General features: G+C 47.3%; 1 protein-coding gene across 1 annotated transcript in view; it reads right to left on the reverse strand.

The window, feature by feature from the left end:
• CALCOCO2 (calcium binding and coiled-coil domain 2) overlaps positions 1–23,461 on the reverse strand; it is a 641,412-nt gene that overhangs the window by 184,346 nt on the left and 433,605 nt on the right. The window contains exon 9 of the mRNA XM_078645541.1: positions 6,283–6,405. Within this exon, the coding sequence (XP_078501667.1) occupies positions 6,283–6,405 (123 nt within the window). The remainder of the gene's footprint in view (positions 1–6,282; positions 6,406–23,461) is intronic.

The following is a 23,461-nucleotide window of genomic DNA, read 5'->3' on the forward strand; positions in this document are numbered from 1 at the left end:
GGGCCTGAGGGGGGCCTTAAAATCGGTAGCCTGCGGCGAACTCATCGCAATAGTGGCGGCAGAGGCTAAGGACCGTAAAGTGAAAAGAGAAGACCTCACTACCCAGGTCTCCGAGCTTGAAAGGGTTCACAGTCGCACCGGGGCTCCGCGGGTGTGGAAACAATAGAAAGCAGCCAGAGCCCAATTGGCCAGTCTAGATACGGACAGGGCAGAGTTTACTGCTCTCCGCCTCCGCACATGTACTATGTTGGGGGGAACAAGACTGGTCGTCTACTTGCCAGCGCGCTGAAAGCCAAATCCCAGCGCTCGCGGATCTTAACCCTCAAAGATGAGCACGGCATTGACATCGAGGGGGAGGCTCGAGTGGGGGAGGAGTTCCGGACTTCTATGCCTCGTTATACCGAGCCGACACTGTATAGGGCACAGACATTGACTCATACTTGGAGTCTGCGGAGATTACCGCGCTCTCCCCGGCGAGCGCAGAGGCCTTGGAGGCCCCCATCCATTTGGATGAAGTAGTAGCGGCTATATCTCGCCTGCGCCCCCTCAAGTCCCCGGGTCCGGATGGCTTCTCGGCTGGTTTTTACAAAACCTTCCGCCCGCTACTTGTCCCTATCCTCACTCGTCTGTTTAACTCCTTTGGCGGCCCGGGTTCTATCCCTCCGGATATGTTGGAGGCTGAAATAGTGCTGTTGCCAAAACCTGGCAAGGATCCTACACATTGCTCATCGTTTCGTCCTATCTCCCTTCTCAATCTGGACCTGAAGCTTTTCACGGGAGTGCTGGCCTTGGGCCTTGTCTGCCTGGGATTCTGGAACCCGACCAATCCGGCTTTGTCCCGGGCCGCCAGTGTAGTGATAACACTAAACGGCTCCTCCACCTGATGGACAAGGCCCACTTCCAGCAATCCGACTCAACTCTGTTGGCCATTGACGCTGAAAAAGCGTTTGACCGAGTGGACTGGCACTTCCTACAGCGGGTCCTGGCTCGCTTCCGACTGGGGGAATGCTTCCAGTTCTGGATCTTGCGCTGTTATCACCATCCCTTAGCGCGGGTCGGCCTGAGCGGTTGGCGCTCGAGCCCCTTCGAGATCCATCGAGGCACGAGTGCCCACTCTCGCCTCTTTTATTCGCTCTGTATGTTGAGCCGCTCGCGCAAAAAATCTTCGATCTCCCCAATATTCATGGCATTACATTTGGCGGGGAGGCCCACACAATCGGCCTTTACGCCGACGACATCATAGCTGCTCTCGACCGCCCGGAACACTCAATCCCTGCGTTCATGGGGGAATTTGAGGCCTTCGGCGCCATTTCCGGCTTCAAAATAAATATGGGGAAATCACTAATATTACCTCTAGGCAGCAATGCTCGCTCTCTTGTGGGATCGCTGACATATTGGGGGGGGGGGGGGGGCCTGCAGACGACAACGCAACTACCGTACTTGGGTATCACCCTCGCTTCCTCCACAAACACAACGGTCACCCTCAACTACGCGACTTTAACATCCCAGATTCGGGATGATCTTGCAAGATGGTCTAAACAACCACTTTCTCAATCCACTGCTGACCACTTCGTGAACAAAGTGGAGAAGATTTATAGGTCTTTTCAGGAACATCCGGCCGATGACATTCCTGTCCCGGATACTTGTCAGAGGCTTTTTAAGAACACATATCTCACTGAGTTCAAGGTTCCTCCGAGAGAGGAATTGATAAAATTAATTGCGGGTATCCAATCAGGATCCCCTACGGATGTTGCCCCTCCTAAGATTCTCAGGAGTCATATGCACCTCCTAGGCAATCACATAGGTAATTTGGCTACCCTATCTTTTCAAGAAAGTTATGTGCCCGAGGAATGGAAACTAGCCCAGGTGGTTCCTATCAAAAAGAAACCTAACCAGAGTATATCTCAGCTGGATAATCTCTGCCCGATTTCCCTCCTGCCGTTCTGTGCCAAAGTGGTGGAGAAATTGGTCAATAACCAGCTGGTACAATTTGTGGAGTATACTCACCTTCTACATTTCTCCCAATCTGGTTTTAGGGCAAAACATTCTACAGAAACTGCCCTACTTTTTTCCACAGAATTGCTCCGTCAGAAAGTGGATGAGGGACAGACAGCCGCCCTGGTATAGCTGGACTTGAGTGCGGCTTTTGACACCGTGTCGCACTCTAAGCTCCTTGCCCACCTGAGCGAGGGTGGGGTAGCCGGGTCAGCGTATGAATGGATGGACTCTTTTCTAGCGGACAGGAAATTTCAAGTACACTGCCCCCTTTTAAAACCACACCTCGTTCTCTTAGACAAGGGATCCCTCAGGGCTCTATATTGAGACCAACATTGTTTAATCTGTATATGGAACCCCTTGCTAGGATGGTGGAATCCTATGGGGTGGATGTCGTGTCTTATGCTGATGACACCCAACTGGTGGTCACTCTATCTCACAACCCAATGGAGACGGCAGATAATTTCTCCGCCTGTCTGGTGGCACTCGCCGGCTGGATGAAGACCAATTGCCTTCGCCTCAAAGGGAATAAAACAGAACTTTTAGTAATTGGTTCTTCCCCTTCGATCTGGATGTCGGCCTGGTGGCCCTCTGACCTGGGCCCTACACCTATTCCTTCTGATACGGTGAAAAACTTGGGGGTTGTCTTGGACATTAACCTCTCATATTCCCAACATATTGGAAATGTGGCGGGTAAATGCTATGGCATACTTAAGGTTTTACGCAAAATTCTAGACCTATTACCCATCACAGCGAGGAAAACATTAGTGCATGCCATGGTCACTTCTCATCTTGACTATGGGAACTCTCTGCTATGTGGCCTTAGTAAAAAGGGCCTGAACCAACTCCAATGTGTCCAAAATGCGGCTGCCAGGCTTGTCTTGAACTGGCCTAGAAAGTCGTCTGGGAAACGTGCGTTACAGATCTTGCACTGGCTCCCCATTCGGGAATGCATTCGATTTAAAGCCATGTGCATGACCCATCGTATAGCACAGGGCAAAGGCCCAGTCTATCTCCAAAAGATGCTGACTATATACCGTCCCAAACGCCTTTTGAGATCTATGGGTAGCATGCAATTTTTGGCACCCCGTATCCGTAAAGCGCGGATGGGGGGTCGTTCTTTTAGGTATTTAGCCAGCAAACAATGGAACGAACTCCCCATTGAACTTCGGATGGAACCTTCGGAAACGCCGTTCCGGCTTAAACTCAAGACCCATTTGTTCCCTAAAGATTAGAATGGAGGGGTCCTGTCCATCTGTTTCCCCTTCCCTTTCTGTGGGTCTGTGTTCAGGAGTCCTTCAGACTGCATCCACAGCGCGGGGATGCACTGTTTCTCTAGTGCAACCAGGCGCTTTAAAAATGTTTTTATTATTATTATTATTCTCTGTTAGGGCGCATTGCGGCAGTGAAGATGTCGGCCCTGCCCAAGATATTGTATATCTTCCAAACTATCCCGGTGACATCCCCCACTGGCGCTCTCGCAACTTTACAGGCTGACCTTCACCACTTCATCTGGGGGGGGGGGGGGAAGCGCCCGCGCTTGCATAAACAACTGACATACCGAGGTGTGGACGAGGGAGGACTTGGAATCCCCAACCTCCAGCAATATTTCCAGGCCTCCCAACTCCGCTATTTTGTGGAATGGTACAGGCCAGAATCTGAAAAAATGTGGCTGGATAGGGCAATGGCCCAGATAGCTCTTTGGAAGATTCCGTTCCTCCTCCGGCACAATAGGCCGCGGTACCTCCAGAGCGCGCCCATCACCCGTACCATCCTGCGGGTCTGGGACACAGTTGCCGTTAAACGAGGTCTGACGACCTTCCCATCCCCGCTCACTCCTTTTCTAGATAACCCGGAGTTCCCTCCAGGCACTGACCCCCACGCCTTTTTACAGTGGCGCGGTATGAGTTGCAGGTCGGCAGGGCACCTTTTCGTTCTGCAGGGCTTTATCTCCTTCTCCGACCTGGCTCAGGGCTATGACGTTGTCTCCCCCCACCTTTTGCAATACTTTCAACTTCGACACTGGCTCACAGACCCGGACTATGCTTCCCTAGCCGGCAGGCGCATAACATTTTGAAAAGTGGTTGGTAACGAAGGAGTCGGACAAACGGCTCATCTCGGAACTTTACAAGATGCTCACACCGCCGGCTGCGCCAGTTAGAGCGGCAGGGCAGAAGCGCTGGGAAGCAGAGTTAGAGAGGACCCTGACAAACCAGGAATGGAGCTACATATATTATAGGGCTTCCCATACCACACGCAACACCGCATGCAGGGAGGCAGCGATAAAACTGGTCCTTTATTAGCACCTCACCCCCGTTCGACTCAACAAAGGGAACCCTGCTCGTAGGGCACTTTGCTGGAGGGGCTGCGGGGAGCGGGGCACCATGACTCATCTCCTCAGGGAATGTCGCGAGGTCAGGGGATACTGGAAAGCGGTCTTAGATGACATAGATAGCACCTTCGACACTGAGATACCGAGATTTTCAGCTTACACTATCCTAGGCCTTCCCAATGCAATTACCTTCCCCCTGAAGTCTGTCCGAGGTCGTCAAATGGGGATCGCCATGCAAGCTGCATCACAACACATTTTGTCACTATGGGGTTCATCCACCAGACCCACCCATACAGGTTGGCTGCACAAAATCTGGTTTACTCTGGGCATGGAACGTATTCAAGCTACACTCACACAGTCCGTTCCGAACGGTTTGGCTACCACTATTGTCCCTCCTCTCCACTGAATTCAATGAAATCACCTGTCCTAGATTCCTTCATTTATTACGGCTTACAGAGGCCCCACACGATCCCCCATGAGCTGAGTTCCGGGTCATCACATGTCATAGATCCCTTTGCTTGTTACACCTTACAAAGGTTCCACACGATCTTCCATGACCTCCTGAGGGACTGCGACGCCTGCGCTATGGGCTTATTGGAGATTGCTTTACTGGTATGGCACACTGGTTGGGGTGGAGGGAGGTTTGCGGGGGGAGGGGGTTTTTGGTTAAAGTTTTTGATATTTTGCTCCTTACTCAGGCTACACACTTACGATACCAGCATCACGCTGGAAATTTGGCGCATATATCTTGCCCATGGGTTGCTTTGTGGAGAAGACGTGTATGTCTGTCTCAATTGCTGTCTATATATGTTGCCTACCTATTGCATGGTTCTGCCTGTTTATGCTTATGAAAACAATAAAACAAATTTGAAATAAAAAAAAATTCAAAAACAAGTAACGGCAAAAGCTATGTCTGAATACATGATAATACTCCACAGGACACTGTTGTGATGGCTGACAAAGCTGTTGGCTTAAAGGCACTGAATCATTGCCTTTTGGGGGTTGCCCAACAATGTACTAAAAGGCACTGCTGATAGGATCCTCAGAATAATTAAGTAACCCACGTGTGGAAAAGATTCTAAAATACTGCCAGAAGGAGGCAGGAAAAAACACATAAGAGCCTCTGGAAGAGCAACACTGATAATCAACACTTCCCAGTGGCAATATCCCATTACCCAGCTCCACACCTGTCAAATGTGTTCAACCATTAACTCTATACCTAAACCACTACTAGCCTGAATGTTTCACAGTCGGATAAACTGGTAAGTAATGGCATGGCTCTCGCATTCCGCAACACCTCACTGATAGGCGCCGCAACGTTTGCAAGAAATCGTCAAACCTTGTACACCTCAATCAACATCTCCCACAACATCCTTTCCAACTACACACTTTCAAGAAGGATGAACTAGAACCAATGACAATCAGAGAGCTGAGCGGCCACACCATGAGTACTATACAAATCCTGCAATGTGATACAATCGCTTGCTAATAGCTGAATATCTAAATAAAATAAAGTAAACACTCCTATCAATCATAATAAGCCCTGCCATAAAAGCAAACATCTAACCAACACCTTCAACCATAACTGAATGCTCAATGACTGTCTCCCACTTACAGTAACAACTAATATACAGTTTATCATATACGTAAATTTTATAACCGTCTTTGTCATAGAGGATGTTCAATGATCACTGGTGCATCTAATAATCACTGGCATGGCAAAGGACATATAACCCACTGTTCCAAACTAGCACATCTAATACACCTCACGAGACAGGATGTTTAATGGACACTGCCCTCGTATAGAACACTTTACTGCTGTACTACAAGTACATCCAATAATCAATGCTCCTATACCAGGCACTTAAGAACTACTTCTCTATACCTGCATGTGCTATGCACATTTAAACCGAGGATGGCCGACTGATTCATATGCTTGAACAGTACCAAATTACCTGCATGGCTACAGTGTGCTGCAGCTGCTCTTTCTCCTGCACCAAGGACTGCATATACCTGGTTTTGGCTTCAGAATCATCACGTATCTTTTCAATCTCTTTCTCCATATCTGCCTTCTGAGTCTGAAATGTGAAGAGAGAGAATGATTGAACAGCAATCATATGTGCTAGGAAGAGACCACATTCACCATGCATGGAAGCAGAAACGAACGCCGCTCTCAACATATGAACATGTCTAACATTACATAAACAGGACCTCAGTACCAGTATCTTTATCTTCTCCTCAGGGCTCCGCCACTCAGCAGTTTTATAGGACCCCAGAGCACTCAGAATCACACAACATTATATCTGGGGCAACAATGTACCCCGCTGGCCTCCTTTCTTGTAGACTGTCTCTGGATTATGTACTCTGTTTTTTGCCTATTGCTCCTTACGAACAAGTTGGGAAGGGTGGTATGGGAGGCATGACTGAAAAAAATGTCTCCAAAAGGATCCAGACCAAGCATAATGCCTTACACCCCACAACCATGCTTCCTAACTACCTGTCACCCCCTTCTATGCCTGTTTCTTCCAATCTGCAGGATGCACACTGCTCTACCTAGTTCGTTTGGACTTCATAGCGCAGCTGTCTGCAAGACTTATTGTTACAAGTTTTTTTTAAAGTTTTTTTTTAAATATACAGAGTGGGATTTGGCTGCACCGAGAGGAGCATTACTCACTCATCACATGCTAGTGGTTATTTACTGTATCATTCCAGCCTCTAAGAAATGCATTAATTGAAATGCATGAGCGACTATTTTACCTCTGACAGGTACACTAAAGTTTCACACTTTTTGTCACATTCAAAACCTTATATCCCATGCTCATTGTATACAGAAAGTAGTCCTTTTTTGCAACTTTTTCTCAGCACTGGCAAAGTCAATAGAGCAGGCCTTTATGTGATAAACAGCATTCCAAAGTTAACATTTCAAAATTCTTAGTTCTAAAAATAAAAACTCTGAAAAAGGAACATGTCCAAAAGTGTTCCTTTCCAAAATATAATGATGTTAAGACATTGTGAAAAAGGTTGAGCGTTTAAGGAGTAAGGATATTAAGGGTTTGGGGTAAACTGAATTTTTTTTGTGTGTAAAAACATTGAAATAAGGTACAATCGCCTTCCATATTAAAGCCAGACCTATTGGCTGTTTGGCACTGCATCCGCTTCCTAGAAGAGGTGTAATTCCTAGTAATTTCCAATTCTAATTGGGCAAAATATACCCTCTCGTGCAGGAATCTATAGATTGGCAGTGCAATGCATAAAGCACAGAGTTTTCTAATCAGCAGCTGATGCTTATAAGGCTTATGTGTGCTATTTGTAGATTCTTCTTTTTGTCGAGGGATCTGTATAAAGTGAACCTAGCTGGTAAGCGACCCAACACTAAATGATGGTGACATTTAATTAAGGGTCAGCGAGGGTGGTAACGATCCATGAACAGGGTGGTAATGATCCAAGACGAACCTTATTTGTGGTAGGGTATCTGTATGCAAATCTAGCTGAGGTTGGTGACGACTTGAATGATGTCCTTGAAAAATGTAGTACCACAGGAGACCATCTAACTAATCACAAGACAGATGTAGGAAAGAGTGACTGGGTGTGCTCTCAGTTTTCATTTGGTATTGTCAGTCTTCATTAAAACACATATCTCTCAGGCCTGAACTCAGTTCCATCGGTGCTCTGTGTAGTGGTCTCCGATCTTTGCTTGCCTGGAGCTCACATATAAACCTACTGAGATGAGAAGGCCATCGTCTCTGGATGAAATTGTCAGAGTGCATTATCCTTCACAACTTAAGTTTCCCTATAAACGTCAAGAAGCTCACGCATTTATCACATTTAACTGGGCAATCACACAGCTGAAATAAAGATGCAGCACGATTGGTCCTTATTTATTGCCATGTTAAGCAGCCAAAAATGTTAAATAACCTTTTGTCGACTCGGTGGCATGAGCAATAGATTGAGCACTGCACCACTGCTCTTGTTTGATATACAAGCCGACACATACAGTTCATCCCTGAAAGCCACAAATACCTGTCTCAAACAGGAAGGATCATGTTTCTGCAATCTGTGGCACTTGCTTCTCTGACATGCAACTACTGCGTAAAGTCTTCCCCCAGTTACCATCTGCTGCTAGGAAAACCATGGTACAGGCCTTGGCATAAGTCAACCTGATTATGGCAACGCCTTGCTTATGGCTACTAATGACACCTTACTGTCCAAACTCCAGGTAGTGCAGAACACGGCCGCTTGGCTGATCTTCAATCTACCAGCAGGTTCCCCGTTGAGACCTACTTTGAGATCCTTGCACTGGCTTCCGGTTCGAAAGTGTATTATTGTCAAGACCTGCTGCCTTACCCACAAGGCACTGAACCGTGAAGCTCCTTTATACCTAAAGGACAAATTGAATTACTACTGTCCTCCAAGAACTCTTAGATCAAGTGACAAGGTGTTCTTGATTGATCCACGCGTTCGCGCCACCAGACTGGGCGGTAGAGTTTTTTCGTTTCTCACCCCTTCGGCCTGGAACCAACTTCTGTACCATGTAAACTGCAGTTCGGAATTTACCAAGTTTAACAAACTTTGGAAGACCTGGCTGTTCTAGCTATTGTAGTGTTTTTGTGCTGGCCCAGTGCTGTGATATACCTTTGGGTATGATTAGTTACGCTATACCAAGTAGAAATATTATAACATAACAAATGCAAGAATTGTGGTTTTAAAAGCTTCTAGGCGTCAAGCAGCCAGGGTGTTCCTCTTGGGAGTCTAAATACGAGAGCCTGGTAACACCATCTTTCCATTCACTAGACAAACTTCCTGCTTGGAGATCTGGAATGCAAGAAAAGTTCAGTCTCAAATCAAATCATCAAATCTACTGTGATGGCTTCCAGAGACAAAACTCCTTCGCTGGTCACGGCAATAATGATACTATACCATGGTACGGCTGGGGGGCATCCATAAACTGTTCACATCAGAAAGGATTATTTTACTTACCCTGTAAACATCTGTTTGTCATATGTAGTGCTGTAAAAACACATGCTATTGCAACTTGTTTTTAAGAAGAAGTTTTTCGAGTCACAAGGTTTCAGTGACTCCTCCTCTGGTAGTGAACTCCATTGTTAGATTGTTTTCCAATTAGCGAGTGAGAGTAGGTATGGACCCATGAGTGTACTGTAAATAATTAGATAAGTTTGAAAATATCTGTAGCAAACACTGAATTCCATAGATACAAGTGGTTGCATGTGAATCTACAATACTACATATGATGAGAGATGCCTACAGGGTAAGCAACATAATCAGTTCGTAGCATTTGCGGCTGTGGATATAAATGCTCTGCATCAACTTTAAAGCAGGCTTTACCCCTCCCCCCAAGCGTTGAGCAATGGCTATCCAGTGCATGGTGCAGATGTCTGAAACAAAGTCCTTAAAACACTCTGACCTACTCTACCCTGCTGGCTTGCCAGATTGTCCACAAAGTAATGCTTTGTGAAGGTGTATAGGGTGGAGCACTTGCCAGCTTTAAAGGTGTCAGCTGTGAGTATGTTCCCATGAAAGGTCACAATGGTGGCTTATTTGAAGACGGAGCAAGGCCTTGGGAGGGCAGGTAGAGCTCTTTTAGCTTTAAGGTAACAGGTCTGGATACATGTGACAACCACCTAGCTATACTTGCCTTAGACATGGATCCACATTTATGAGGCTGTGCAAAGGCAACAAAAAGCTGTTGTGGTTTAAAGTAGTCTTTTAGTCAAGAATGTAAAGTGCTCTCTCTGCTACCGAATGAGGCTGCAGAAAAATTACAACCCTGTCATTGTGGACCTAGAAAAAAGGCTCCTGTCATGTGAAGTCTTGCAGTTCACAAATATACCGAAGGGAAGTTACAGCTATTAAAAAGGCAGTCTCCCATGAGAGAATGTGGGAAGGGCAAGAATGTAGTGTTTCAAAGGGAGTCTGGTGAGGACAATCTTCAAGTTCCAAACTAGGGCACGTGGCACCCTATGTGGGATGACACATTTAAGGCCCTCAATGAAACCTTTAATAATAGGGATCTTGAAAAGAGAGGACTATTTTTCTTCTGCATATATGCAGAAATAGTGGCTATGCACAGTCAAATCAAGGAGTAAACTAGCCCTGACTTTTGCAAATGTAACAGGCAGCAAATGATTTCTTGTACCATAGGTGTAGGAGAGTTAACACGGTTCGAGGTACAGTAATGAACAAACCTCTCCCACATAGCAGTGTGGTAGGCAAGCAGCGATACCCACACTCAAAGACCTCTGAAGCAAAATTTACTAGGTTGAGCTGCCTGGAGTCTAAAGACTCTACCTTGGTTGTGTGAGAGTCCGACCTGTTGGGGAACTTCTTGTGAGACGTGAAGGACATGTATAGAAAGGTTGAGAAGAATGTTTGTCAGGCCACCTAGAGGAGGGTGAGGGATGTTTTCTGCAGTATCCGGACCATGTACAGTAGAAGTGGGAGAGGAGGAAAAGCAAATACAAAGATACCCATCCATTTCATCCACAGAGCATTGCCCATGGACTAGTGGTGTGGAAATCTGGAGGCGAAGTTTGGCCATTTTACATTTTTGCAGGTGTTGAAGAGGTAGATGTCCATGGCCCCTCACTGACAAATGTAAGGGAGTAGGACTTGCTAGTGGAGTTCCCACTTGTGGACCTGTATCTGCTTCCTGCTGAGCAGGTCTGCAAGTCATTGTCCTTCCCTAGGAGATGTACTTGGTGATGGTTCACCCAATGCCAAACTCGCTGCAGTAGTACTGATAATTGAGGAGAGTGTGTTCCATCTTGCTTTTGCAGATCTAGGTAGAGGGCTAGGTGTATCGCTAAAAGTTGCAGATGGTTGATGTAGAGACCCCTTTGATGAGGTGGCCACAAACCCTGGACAGTCATGTCGTTGAGATGCGCCCTCCACCATTCTGCGAGCAAGGCATCCACAGTGACGGTAACTGGGTCTGCAAAAACCTGCCCTGTAACCATTTGTTGCTCTTCTACCACTGCATAGAGCGATGGGAGCTGGCCCTTATCAACACTAGAACTTCCCAGTGACCCGACTCTTGTGACCACTGTGCCGAAAGGCACTCATGGAGCGGATGCATATGGAGCCTGGGGTGAGGAACTATGGCTCTACATGAAGCCATCATGTTTGATAGGTGCATAACTGTATGAACAGTGAGAGAACAAAGTGGCAATAAAATAAAAGAGGCCGTAGTTGGTGGAACGCTGCAACCATTTGCTCACTTGGGTAGGTTTTGCTTAAGACTGCATTGCGGACTGACCTAAGAAAGGGCTGTTCTTGAAGTGGCTGGAGGTGGTACATCATGGCAAAGTTTCTTCTTCTGAGATGGGCAGCTACTACCACTAGACATTTGGTGAAGACACTTTGGGTCCTGGTGACTCCTAAGGGCAACAAATTTAACTGGTAGTGCTGATCACCTACCATGAAGCCGACGGGCCAGATGGATGGGGATATGAAAGCAGGCACCAATCATGTCTAGTGTGGCCATGAAGTCACCAAGATGCAGTGGGAAGATCACATCTTGTAGAGTGACCATATGGGAATGTTCTAAGAGGATGTATCTGTTGAGAAGCCTGAGATTGAGGATTGGTCTGCGGGACTCTTGGAGCTGTTATTTCTAAAGGTGCCCCGTGCATACCCCTACCTCCCTTTTGGTGGTAGGTCTACTACTGGCATTATTATGACTGTGTTGGGTCAGGGGAAGTAGCCATGAACCCACAACTTCCCTGCAGACTCTAAAAGGAGCCTTTGGCTCAAGAAACTTGAAGGGCACCCATAGCCTTAGCAATGCTGGTATCCTTCTTTATCTTTCTCAACATCTCATCAGTCTGCTGACCAAACTGGTGTTCTACATCAAAGGCAGGTTGTTGAGATGTTGTTGGATTCCTGCTTGATTGCAGAGACATGCAGCCAACAATGGCGGTGAAGGATCACAGAAGAGTTCACCCCACTGTCAGAATATTAGCAGAATCCAACAAATACTGAAAGGTGGCATTGAATATGGCCTTCCCTATCTCAAAAATCTGTTCTCACTTTTTTCGGTGTTGGAGTAAGGCCCCCATCTCCTACAACTGGGCTCTGTGATAGAGAGACAGGAGGCTTACCGAATTGGTGATGTGGTAGCACCAACTGCTTCTGTCAGCTGCACCAAAGCGCTTATTCTCCTCATCAGATGTAGGAGGACCATTGCCTGTAGCTTGGGCTGTTTTTCTCTTTCAAACAGTGGAAACAACCAAGGAGTCCGGGAGGGGGGAGACATGACACCTGATGTAGAGGAGATCTGAAGGTACAGGCTTTCATTTTTTTAAGCTTGGGCGTTACCACCTTGGATTTTAAGGGCTCTCTAAAATTCTTTGGGCAGAATTCACCATCACCTTCAGCATAGGGAGAAACTGGAGGGCAAGATGGGTTCTGGAGCAGCTCCCCCGGGAACTCATCATCCTCCAAGGTGACGTACATGTCCACCGTGTGATAGCTGGCTGCACATTAGTCTACGCCATGGGATTGAGGTTGTGTCATCTGGTGAGGAAGCCTTAACAGGGACATGGCCATGGGTCACCGAAGCGGGAAGGGGGGTCGTGGAATAAAGGAGGGTAGTGGGGCATGGAGGGGGGAAGAGGGGGGGGGGAATCCATGTCGTAATCCACCCAAGGATCATCCATAGGGTGCATGGAGACTAGCACACTGAAGTCCTGTGCTGGAGAGTAGAGCTAGGACTACCTGTGACTGAATGGACTGCAGTGACCCTGAGGGAAAGTCACAGGTTGTGAGGGAGGAGGTAATGTATTAGGTAGTGGTGGTCTAACAAGCAGTGTCCTTAGGCCTATTGGAAAGCGCTGGCTGAGGAAGAATGTCCAGTTCTGGAGCGTCCTCGGAGGAGAGTATTTGTTTTAATGGCAAATTCTTCCCAGTGGCAGAGCGCTTGCCTGTGCAGGGGTGGATAATAATCCAATACTGTCTTTCATCCAGCTCCTGTTGAAGCTTCTAGGGCTTTTTCTTGAAGTTGGCTGCTGATGGTTTCACAGCCGATGTTGGTTTTGGTTTTGATGGCATGTCGGCCTCAATGAAAGTGTCGTTCTTGAAGGTGCGACGCCGACAAAGGATCTCGGACATGAGAGCTGATAGGGGTCAAAGGTCTCAGATGAATCCTTTTTTGGCCCCGACGTCTTACCTTTGTGTCAACCAAAGCCTGAGGGTGGTGGCGCTGCCAAAGGTGATGGTGGGTTGTTCACGGGGCTCACAGCCTTAACCTTCAGGGGTAGGTGCTTGGGTTTGACGTGCGGCCATTTGTGTGACTTAGTGGTCGTGTGTAGAGATGTAGGCTTTGGCTGTACTCACACGTCTCAGTGAGAGATCAAGTGTCAACTGAAGTAGATGGGGTGCCTTCAAGTACCTCGTCCTCTTTGTGAAATTTCTTCATCAAGGAACTCGTCTTCTTCCTCATAGCCAAGCAAGTCTGCCTTGCCAAAGATGTTTGGGCCCATGGCCTGCCTCTCCGCTGCTAAAGGATCTTTTTGTTCCTGAAAGTGAAAGAGGAATTGCAACATGTGTTATTGTGCTCTGTGGGGAGACACAAGTTACAGACCGCATGGAGACTGACGCAGGATTGTTTTGAGCGGCACTGAGGGCATGTCTTGATTGGTGTCCGTTCCATCATCCTCTGCGCGTCTTCATTCTCTGGTGTCAATGGGGAAGATGTGATGCCCTGAAGAGTGGGCGCATTCCGCGTGTCAATTGGCCAGGTCTTTGACAACAATGTTTGGTGTGCTGGATGAAGAAGAAAGATGGAACGAGGACCGCGTAGAGAACTCTTCTCTGCGACGGGACTGGAAGCAACAGGCACCGTGAACATGATGTTCAGCGTTGATACCGGGAGCAACTTCGATACATGGCCAAACCCGATGGCGGAGAAAAATAATCTAACAAGGAGTAGGTGCCCATTCGCATTTACTAACAGAGAAGTCACCGAGACCTTGTGACTTCTTTGAAGAAAAAAACAAGTTGCAACAGTCCAAGCCAAACACCATGACGCTGGCGCTGCGCGCGCTATTGGCCCCTCCACCTCCCTGCCGGACCCTGAGTATAGCAGCTGCATGGTCCCTGGCTCCCATGCAGGATATACCCCACAACCGATATCTCGCACTAGCGGCAGCACGCAAACGTTTTCTTTGTTAGATTATTATTCTTTTCCTTTTCTCTTGCTTTGACTATCTTGTGTTTCGCTATTGTTTAGTTTTGACAATTGTTATAATGTTATGACTGTTGAAATGTAGACATATGGGCCTATACTTACATTCATTTGTCAATGACACATGTTTCGGAAGATCCATCCTGTGACTGTTTAACCCCTTTGCTGCGGGGGTTATTCCCCCGCTGTGCTGGGGGGCGCGCACAGCGCCCCCATGCTCATGACGAGCTGAGCTCGTCATGAGCTACGGCGCTCCGGTGCTCATGACGAGCTGAGCTCGTCACTGGTGTATTGACTCCCGTGGAACACTCAGCACAGCGGGGGAATTCTCCCCGCACTTGAGCGTTCCACGGGCCATGACGAGCTGAGCTCGTCATGAGCACAGTGGCTCATGACGAGCTCAGCTCGTCATGAGCGTCGAAGAGGTTAATAACACAGGCTCATAGAGACACATAGATAAGATCATACCCTTTGTAATGCACCACTGGATACCATGGCGAACAGTTAGATTAACCAAGATGCCATATACTCTCTGAAGTTTATTTTGATTCATGAACCCCTTAGGTTATTCTACACCATGGGCTTTGTTGTGGTTTGCTGTTCCCAGTTATATTCTCCTTTCCCAAATAGGCCTACCACTTCTCAAATATATGTTTTCTCAGACAACACGCCCTCGAATGCATATTTGATTTGTATGACATGAAGCATGTGAAGATGTACTGTGGCTAACTGCTGTTTATGCTGCATATTTCTATATGGATACGAAACGTTATGTTAAATTTTCATGTCTGATATTATGGTATGTATTGTGTACAACGAGTGAAATGCAATTAAAGATATTCAAACCAAAAAAACAGTCCAAGCCAAACACCAGATGTTAGGAGTATGCACAGCATGTGTATCTACAGCCAAATATTCTTATAAATTAAGATTCATAAAGCTCACATGGACCTAAAAGATATCTTCCTAGGACTTAAGATCTTTCTTCTTCTTTAGCAGGCAAAAGTTGAATAATCCTCACACACACACAACACTGACTCCATGTTCCACTTTAACAAGCAGGGCAGGTGAGAAAGTGCCCTCTTTCTGCATGGTAGCCCCCACTTTTTGCTGAACTGCTGATGTGCTGTGACGGAGTGTGTCCTGGGCTCCTGCCAATCAGGTGCCCGGGGCCTATGTTTTTTCCCTGAACCTGCATTAAAAACAAAACCCAATTGGCATCTCTGGCCACAGGTCAGCCCATGGTAAATGGTACCACAGGTACCCAGGGTACTGTGACCAGGGACCAGTGACTTATTGTGCCACCCTTAGAGGCCCTGTACCATTACACTCACACACTGCCTTTGCAGGCTGCGTGTCTTGGTGCAGAGCAAAGTGAAGAGTCGACATGGCACACATCCCTGTGTGCCATGCCTACAACCCAGTGCCCTATCATAGATCAGTCACCCCTCTAGGTGGGTGCCCTATACCAGTGGTGAGGGTACAGGTGCATGAGCCGTGTACCCCTACAGAGGCTAAGTCCATTCTTTGACATTGTAAGTGCAGTGCTGCCATTAAGAGTATATGGTGCTGGGAGTTTGTCATTACGAACTGCACAGCACCATAATGGCTGCACTGAAAACTAAGAGGTTTGGTATCAAACTTCTCAGCACATTAAACCCACACTGGTGCCAGTGTGGGATTTAATGAAAAATGCACACAGAGTGCATCTTAGAGATGCTAGACATGTTTCTAGATCCCTGGGTCGAGAGCCTGCTGCTCTCGGGGGCCTGAAACATTGCACATCCTGGGATGCGGTGCCAAGCCTCCTTCTCCAGGATGGGCAGGATCCATGAATGGGAAGCTTCAAAGGCTTGCAGCCTTTGTGAGCTTCCCCAGGCCATTAGCTGATTTCAGCAACTGGTCCCCACTGGTTCTGACACCCACTTTGGGCAGGAGAACCAGCGGGAAAAACAAGTGAGGAAGAGAGGTGTGCCCACCTCTGCCAACTCCACCCCTCGGGTGGAGGAGGCGATGTGAAGCACAACTCTGAGTCCCCGCAATCTTGCAGATGGGGAACCCAGCCAACCAGGGAAAGGCTTATGCCCCCTCCCACTGGAGAGTGGCATAATAGGTGTGTAACCACTCCAGGGAAGGGACCCATTGTTCCCAACCTTTTACCTACCTGTAACGCCCCTAAACCTACTATTTAGGGGCACCCCTGAACCTTGCCTCCTCAGACAAGAAACCAGAAGAAGAAAAGAAGAAGGACCAAACAGCTGTGCTGAAGCTAACACGAGGAGGACGCCCACTGACTTGGCCCCAGCCCTACCGGCCTGTCCCCACCTCGAATATGCTCCAGCGAAATCCCTGTGTGTCCTGCTGCCAGTAACCTTGAGAAACTCAGAGGACCTGCCTGCCTTCAATCCCAAAGACTCTGTCTCCCGTGAACACCGAATTTGCTCAAATAACAGACTCCAGCTCCACAAGGATCCGTGAGTTTGCACCACTCTGCACCCGACGCCCACAGCCCACGTTCGAGTGGCCCAACACCAAGAGGAGGTCTCCCCGGCGATCCTGACCCGAGATCCAGCGACCCCTGACTTGCTTCAAGTCTCCAGCTGCCTCAAACCGGAAGGTCCCACCAACCCCGACCAGGAGCTGGTAAGAAGATCTGACCCTAAAAGGCACCCCTGAGCCCGACGCCCCATGGCCTAGGGTGACCCAACCGACGGTGCCTAACAAATCCCCAACATCCCAACTTAACTCTCCAAATGGTGGTAGCACCTAGCAGACCTTCGTCTCCGAGCCTGCAGTGCTTTTGCAATCTAGAGACTCCCCATTGAAAGCTACAGGGCCTTCCAACGCCAAAATAGCACTCTGCACCCGGCTGCCCCAGTACCGCTGAGGGTGCATCTTTTGTTCTGGCCTAAACCCCCATTTGCCCTGAGCTTAAATCCAGGAGCTTTGCTCCTAAACCCAGAGGCCTGCTCGTCAGCAGCCACCAACCAGAGGCCCCTTATTCCACATTGGATAACATTGGGCCTAAGCACTCTGCACTCGGCTGCCCTAGTGCAGCTGAGGGTGTAACAAGAGTCCATCCTTGACCCTGGAGGACCCCTTAGTTAACCCAAGAATACCAACTCCCACAACAAAGTACTTATCTTTGAACCGATAACACTATTTTCCTTCACAGGATAACATTGACTGTTTTTCTATGAAAAGTTTCTAAGCGTGGAGTTGTAAAATCTAAGAAGGAAAATGCTACTTACCCGTATGTATCTGTTCTTGGCATGCAGAGTTACACACTGTGCATAGATCACCACCTAGTGTTGGGCCTGGATGTTTGCAGTTGTTTTTGTCCTAAAAAGTCTTTGGAAGTCACGAGATAGGTGACTTCTCCTTTGGATTACACTGCGCATGGGCATCAGCTGCATCCTCAGATTGTTATTCGCCAGCAGGGAAATGATGGAGTTTTGTAAGAAACAGGAAGGATGCTCATGTAAGCTGTATCTAATTTAGATAATACCAGACCAGATAAAGGTGGCCGGGGAGGCGGGTGGGCGTGTGTAACTCTGCAGCTCTACATGCCAAGAACAGATGCATACTGGTAAGTAGCATTTTCCGTTCGAGGCATATGAGCTGAAGATTACACACTGTGCATAGATCATATAGCAGTACCCACTCTTAGCAGCGACTGCAAGGCTCCCATAGATTTAGCTGTGGGCCGTATCCTTTTTCATTTTTTCAAGGGATACATCCACATTAGGCCCAAATAAGTGTTGCTCATCAAAGGGTTGATTGAGGATGGCACTTTGTACTTCAGGTTTGAAACCTGAAATGCGTAGCCAGGCATGCCTACGCAAAAGGACACTGGTATTAATCGCCCATGAAGCATCTAGGGCACAACGAATAGAGGTATTGGTGATGGTTTTACCCTCTTGTATACGTTCATTGGCCCTATTTTTGTACTTGTCTGGAAGGTGCTGCATATGGATTCTAACTCATCATAATGTGCCCTGTCGTATCTTGCTAGTAGTGCCTAAGTATTGGCAATACGCCATATGTTTGCTGCCTGTGACGCTGTTCTTTTGCCTGAGGCGTCAAGGAGCTTAGACTCTTTATCTGGTGGGGGAGCCTCGCCTGATGTTTGTGAATTGGCTCTTTTGCGTGCGTTAGAGACTACAAGGGAGTCTAGTGGTGCAGGCCCTTTAATGTAGGCTGGATCTGAGGGGCAGCTTTATACTTCTTCTCAATTCGGGGGTTGATGATTCAAGCCCTAACTGGATCTTTGAAGATTTCTGGTGCATGCTTAATGAACCCTTTAAGCATGGGTAAAATTGAGGTGGACCTTTGTGTGGTGTCAAAGGTATCCATAAGGAAATCTTCCTCTACTGGGTCTGTATGTAGGTCAACCCCATGGTATTGGGCAGCCCTATGGACAAGTTGGTTAAATCCCATAGTGTCCTCTGGTGGGGAAGGTCTGGAGGGGTATATGTCATCTTGTGGGATGTTAGGGACGTCTGGGGTGCTATAATCATCCCAAGGGTCAGATGAGCCAGGAGGACTAGGATTATCTGGTGACTCATCTGCACCAACCTCTGTGTCATCAGAGGTGTCATCCCCGTCATTATCTTCTGATGGTGTAGGGGAGTGTTGTGGTAGGGGGGAGGAGGAGGAGGAGAAGGTATCCTTGTAGGAGAGGTTGCAATGTCCTTTTTTTTAGGATGATGAGCCAGTGCAGGCGTGTCTAATGGTCGTTTTTTAGAACTAAGAGTCAATCGACCAGTTTTGGGATCTTTTACAAGAGTCTTTTGTGTAGGATCTGGATGAAATAGTTCCTCTGTGGGCGGTAGATCCTTCGTTGCAGAGGGCTTTGGTTCCGTAGGCTTTTTCAGCACTGAACCTGTAGCATCTTTCGGCTTTGAAACATGTTCATTTGCAGTGTCTTTGGCCGGTGGAACGGGTGGTTTTTTCGGTTCAGAGGCTTTTTTCTGCTTCGAGGCACGGGAGTCGGGTACTTTCTGTGGTAATTTTATGCTCGGCTCCTAGTGTGATTTTGGTGCAGAGGAGCCGGTGCCAGTCTTCGGTGCTGAGTGCTTAGATGTGAAAGCTGCTGGCGTGGAGGAAGAAGATGGCTTCTTTTTCGGTCCCGGTAGGTGTGTGCCGGCACCGGGGGTAGACTGACTCGAGCACGAGTCGCCTAAAGGCTTATTAAGCTTCTTTGCAGAGCCCGAAGGCGGAGCCTGGGAAGCAGTCTCTTGGTGTGCACCTGGTCCCAAAGTCAAAGGTGTGACCGAAGCCTTCTTGGAGGGTGTCGAGGAGGGGTCGGGGTCAACGTGTGTACTTACGACCCGCTGTGCTGGAGTGATGTCCTTGACGTCTGAGTCGTTGGCCTCGGACTTGCTGTCGACGCCATGTTCTTGCTCCTGTTCTGGCACGTCAACGCCCTCTTGGATGATGTCGTCTGGGATTGAAGCTGATGCACAAGTCATTGTTCTTCGAGCTCGTTGGTCCCGAATCGTCTTTTTGGAGAGGAAGGAGGCACAAGCGGAACAGTCTCTGGCCTCGTGCTCCGGTGAGAGGCAAAGGTTGCACATCTCATGGAGATCGGGGTGGGGAAACTTCGACCCACATCGACGAAACTTCTTGAATGGCGTCCTTTCCATGAGCCAGAAGATAAGGCCTAGGAAGGACTGAAGGCCTTCGTCGACGACCGGAATTGAAGACTTCGAAGTTGAAGAGTAGCGTCGATTGGAAACGCGTTAGAAATAATACTGTCGAAAATGGTGAGGATTGCGCGCCGAAGGAGAATCGGGTACAACCCGGAGCACAGGAAACACATCCGCGCCCGATGGCGGACAAAAAACAATCTAAGAATGGAGCCGATGCCCATGCACAGTGTAATCCAAAGGAGGAGTCACCTATCTCGTGACTTCCAAAGACTTTTCAGGACAAAAACAACTGCAAACATCCAGGCCCAACACTAGGTGGCGATCTATGCACAGTGTGTAATTTGCAGCTCATTATGCCTCGAACATCCTTTTACAACTGTACTAAATAACAAAAACGCTTATACTTACCTGTTTACAGGAAATGTCCCAGTTTATTATCCAGGTATACTACACTGTGTAAGAAAAGTAATCTGAAAGTAATGTACTGGTCCTTTTACTAAAAAGCCCAAAGTATATGTACTGTATTTTCAAAGCATTGCATTTCTCAGTAACAGTACTGTAAATCAAAACAAAGTGCATATACAATTACAATCCAAACTGTGTTACAACTGTATATTTACTGCAAAATGCATATTTATCACTTACCTGTGCCGGACTTGTTTCGTTTCTAGGAAATAAAATAACTAAAAGAATATTTTTATACAAAACCAAATGGTCTGAAGCTCAGTCTTTGAGTGTGTGAATTCATTTGCTGACGGAGTGTGTACAACAAATGCTTAACACTGTCCTCTGATAAAGCCTTACTGCTCGGCCACACTAATAGAGAGTGAGGTGCGATCTACTTTACCTCTGCCTACCTTTTGGGTTCCACTGGAATCTATGCACACTATACCTCACTTTCGTATAGTATATACAAAGCCAGCTTCCTACGGGGAAGGATAAAGTTTAACTCCGTGAGCCAAATGGCAGTCCAGCTGAGGAACTGGGTGTTTCGGAACAACAAGTTTACAGCTGGGCTTTTCACTTTGACTGTAAAATTAACTTCCAAAAAGAGTTTCCTGTAAGGTGCACACTCGCACCCATGGTATCCCAAGTGCCTTACAGGGAACACTGCTTGGAAGTTAATTTTACAGTCGAAATAGACCTATTTCGCGCCGGTGCTTTTAAAATACGAGCGGCATGAAAACGGTCATTCGCTTCTTGAGGGGGAGCAGTGGCAGCGAAAGGAATCATTCCTCTTCCACAGCAAGTAGCAAGTGTTTCCTACACATGCCATTTGCTGCATTTATTTCAGTAATAGGAGTGCGGCTTCGGGGCTTGTGTGGTTTTTTACATGCATTTAGTGATCATGAAAGAGAACTGTTATCTCGCTTTCAAGATCACAAATATTTCTATCTCTCATCTCGATTGGGCCTCTTTGCTTGTGAGCTGTTGGTTTGCTGTGGAAGTCTCTCATCAAAGAACAGCCCTCCAAGAGATCAATAAATCTCGGTTTGTATTGAATGAGTTTTTGCAAGTTTATTTTTTGGTTTTGAAAGCATCAGATGCCGTGCTCCTTGCCTCCAGCAATTTCCAGGCAACACTATACATTTCAAAATAAATTTGGTGATTAATGTTCCTCCTGGAGAGAGATTAGGGTATTGTCTAGCTGATGCTTTGCCCGATCATAAAATAGCACAGAAGGTTAATATCCCTGCTGCAAAGAATGTGTACCATGCAGTTCACAAACTGCATATAATGTGAATAGGACAGTAGGTTTCTGCCTAATTTTTTTTTTCCCCCGGATGACTGGGTAAAACATGAATGGTTGGAATGTATATGTGAAGCCTTTAAAATAGCTCACTTGATTGGCATTGCTAATGAAGTTGTACACGCGTGAAACGTCTGTTCCATAAATAATGTGCGCCCTGTGCAGACTACAATATTGTTACACTGGCTGTATTAATTGTAAAGTATGCACAATTGATATAACTTCTTTTGTGATGAAACTGTAGGATTTTTTCCCAGGTACATGTCTGTGTAACCAATTATTGTCCTGGCATGTGTGTCTAAACTGGAAACCAGTCTTAGGACCCCCTCACATGGTGTTGCATGTTTGTAAATGCACTTTCTTATACAAAAGTTTGGAGTGGTATTTGAACTGATATTTGTCGTTGCACTAGCATGCATGGTCAGGTTCTTGGCCCACATAGCCTTGGCTGCAGCGCACAGAAGCCCGTACACTGCCGCACACAGAGGAAACAATTGGAGGAACATTGCTTCCAAGTGGACATTCTGCACGGATGCAACAAGTTTGACATGTATGGCAGAATAAATTCTCCATTCAATCTTCAGCAAGTGGGGTTTCCAGATAAAATTCTTAAGCTCTTTCAATGTCTACAATGTACATCTCGTCTGAGGACTGGACACAATTTTTAAGCTCTTCACATTACAGGTGTCCGCATAAGAGCAAACAGCTTCGCTCTGGCAAATGAGTTTGGATTCCTGCATGCATTATGTTTCAGATTGAATATGCTACTTACCAGTATGCATCTGTTCTTGGCATGTAGGGCTGCTGACATTCATATCTATAGCATAGATCGCCGCCTAGTGTTGGGTCCGGATGATTGCACATTGTTGTCCTGGAAGAGTCTTCGAAGTATCACGAGATAGGTGGCTCCTCCCCTGGACTACAGTGCGCATGGGCATCGACTCCATCCCCAGATTGTTTTTAGCCATTGTGGCGAAGATGGAGTGTAACAGTGTGAGCGATGACCATGCTAAGAGTAAGTGTAAAGTCTGCAGCCGCTACAGGCGTCGGGGAGGAGGGTGGGCGATATGAATGTCAGCAGCCCTACATGCCAAGAACAGATGCATACTGGTAAGTAGCATATTCAGTTCGAGGCATGTGGGCTGCTGAATTCATATCTATAGCATAGAATATATAGCAGTCCCTCCATTAGCGGCGGCCGCCTGTGCCAGCTGCAGACGTTTGAAAAAGTGTCTTTAGAACAGCCTGCCCTACAGCTGCTTGGAGTGCACATCTACACAGTAGTGTTTTGTAAATGTGTGTGGGGTAGACCATGTGGCTGCTCTACAAATGTCTTCTAAAGGTATATTCCCAAGGAAAGCCATGGAGGCCCCCAACTTACGGGATGGAGTGGGCTCGGGGGGGGATCGTTAAAGTGCGCTTAGCTTTTTGATAGCAAATTTGAATGCACTTAACGATCCACCTGGCTATACCTGCCTTGGAAATGGGGTTGCCCTTGTGTTGGGCAGAAAAGGCAACAAAGAGTTGTT

The sequence above is a fragment of the Lissotriton helveticus genome, chromosome 5_1 (genome assembly GCF_964261635.1).
Source record: "Lissotriton helveticus chromosome 5_1, aLisHel1.1, whole genome shotgun sequence".
Lineage (NCBI taxonomy): Eukaryota > Metazoa > Chordata > Amphibia > Caudata > Salamandridae > Lissotriton > Lissotriton helveticus.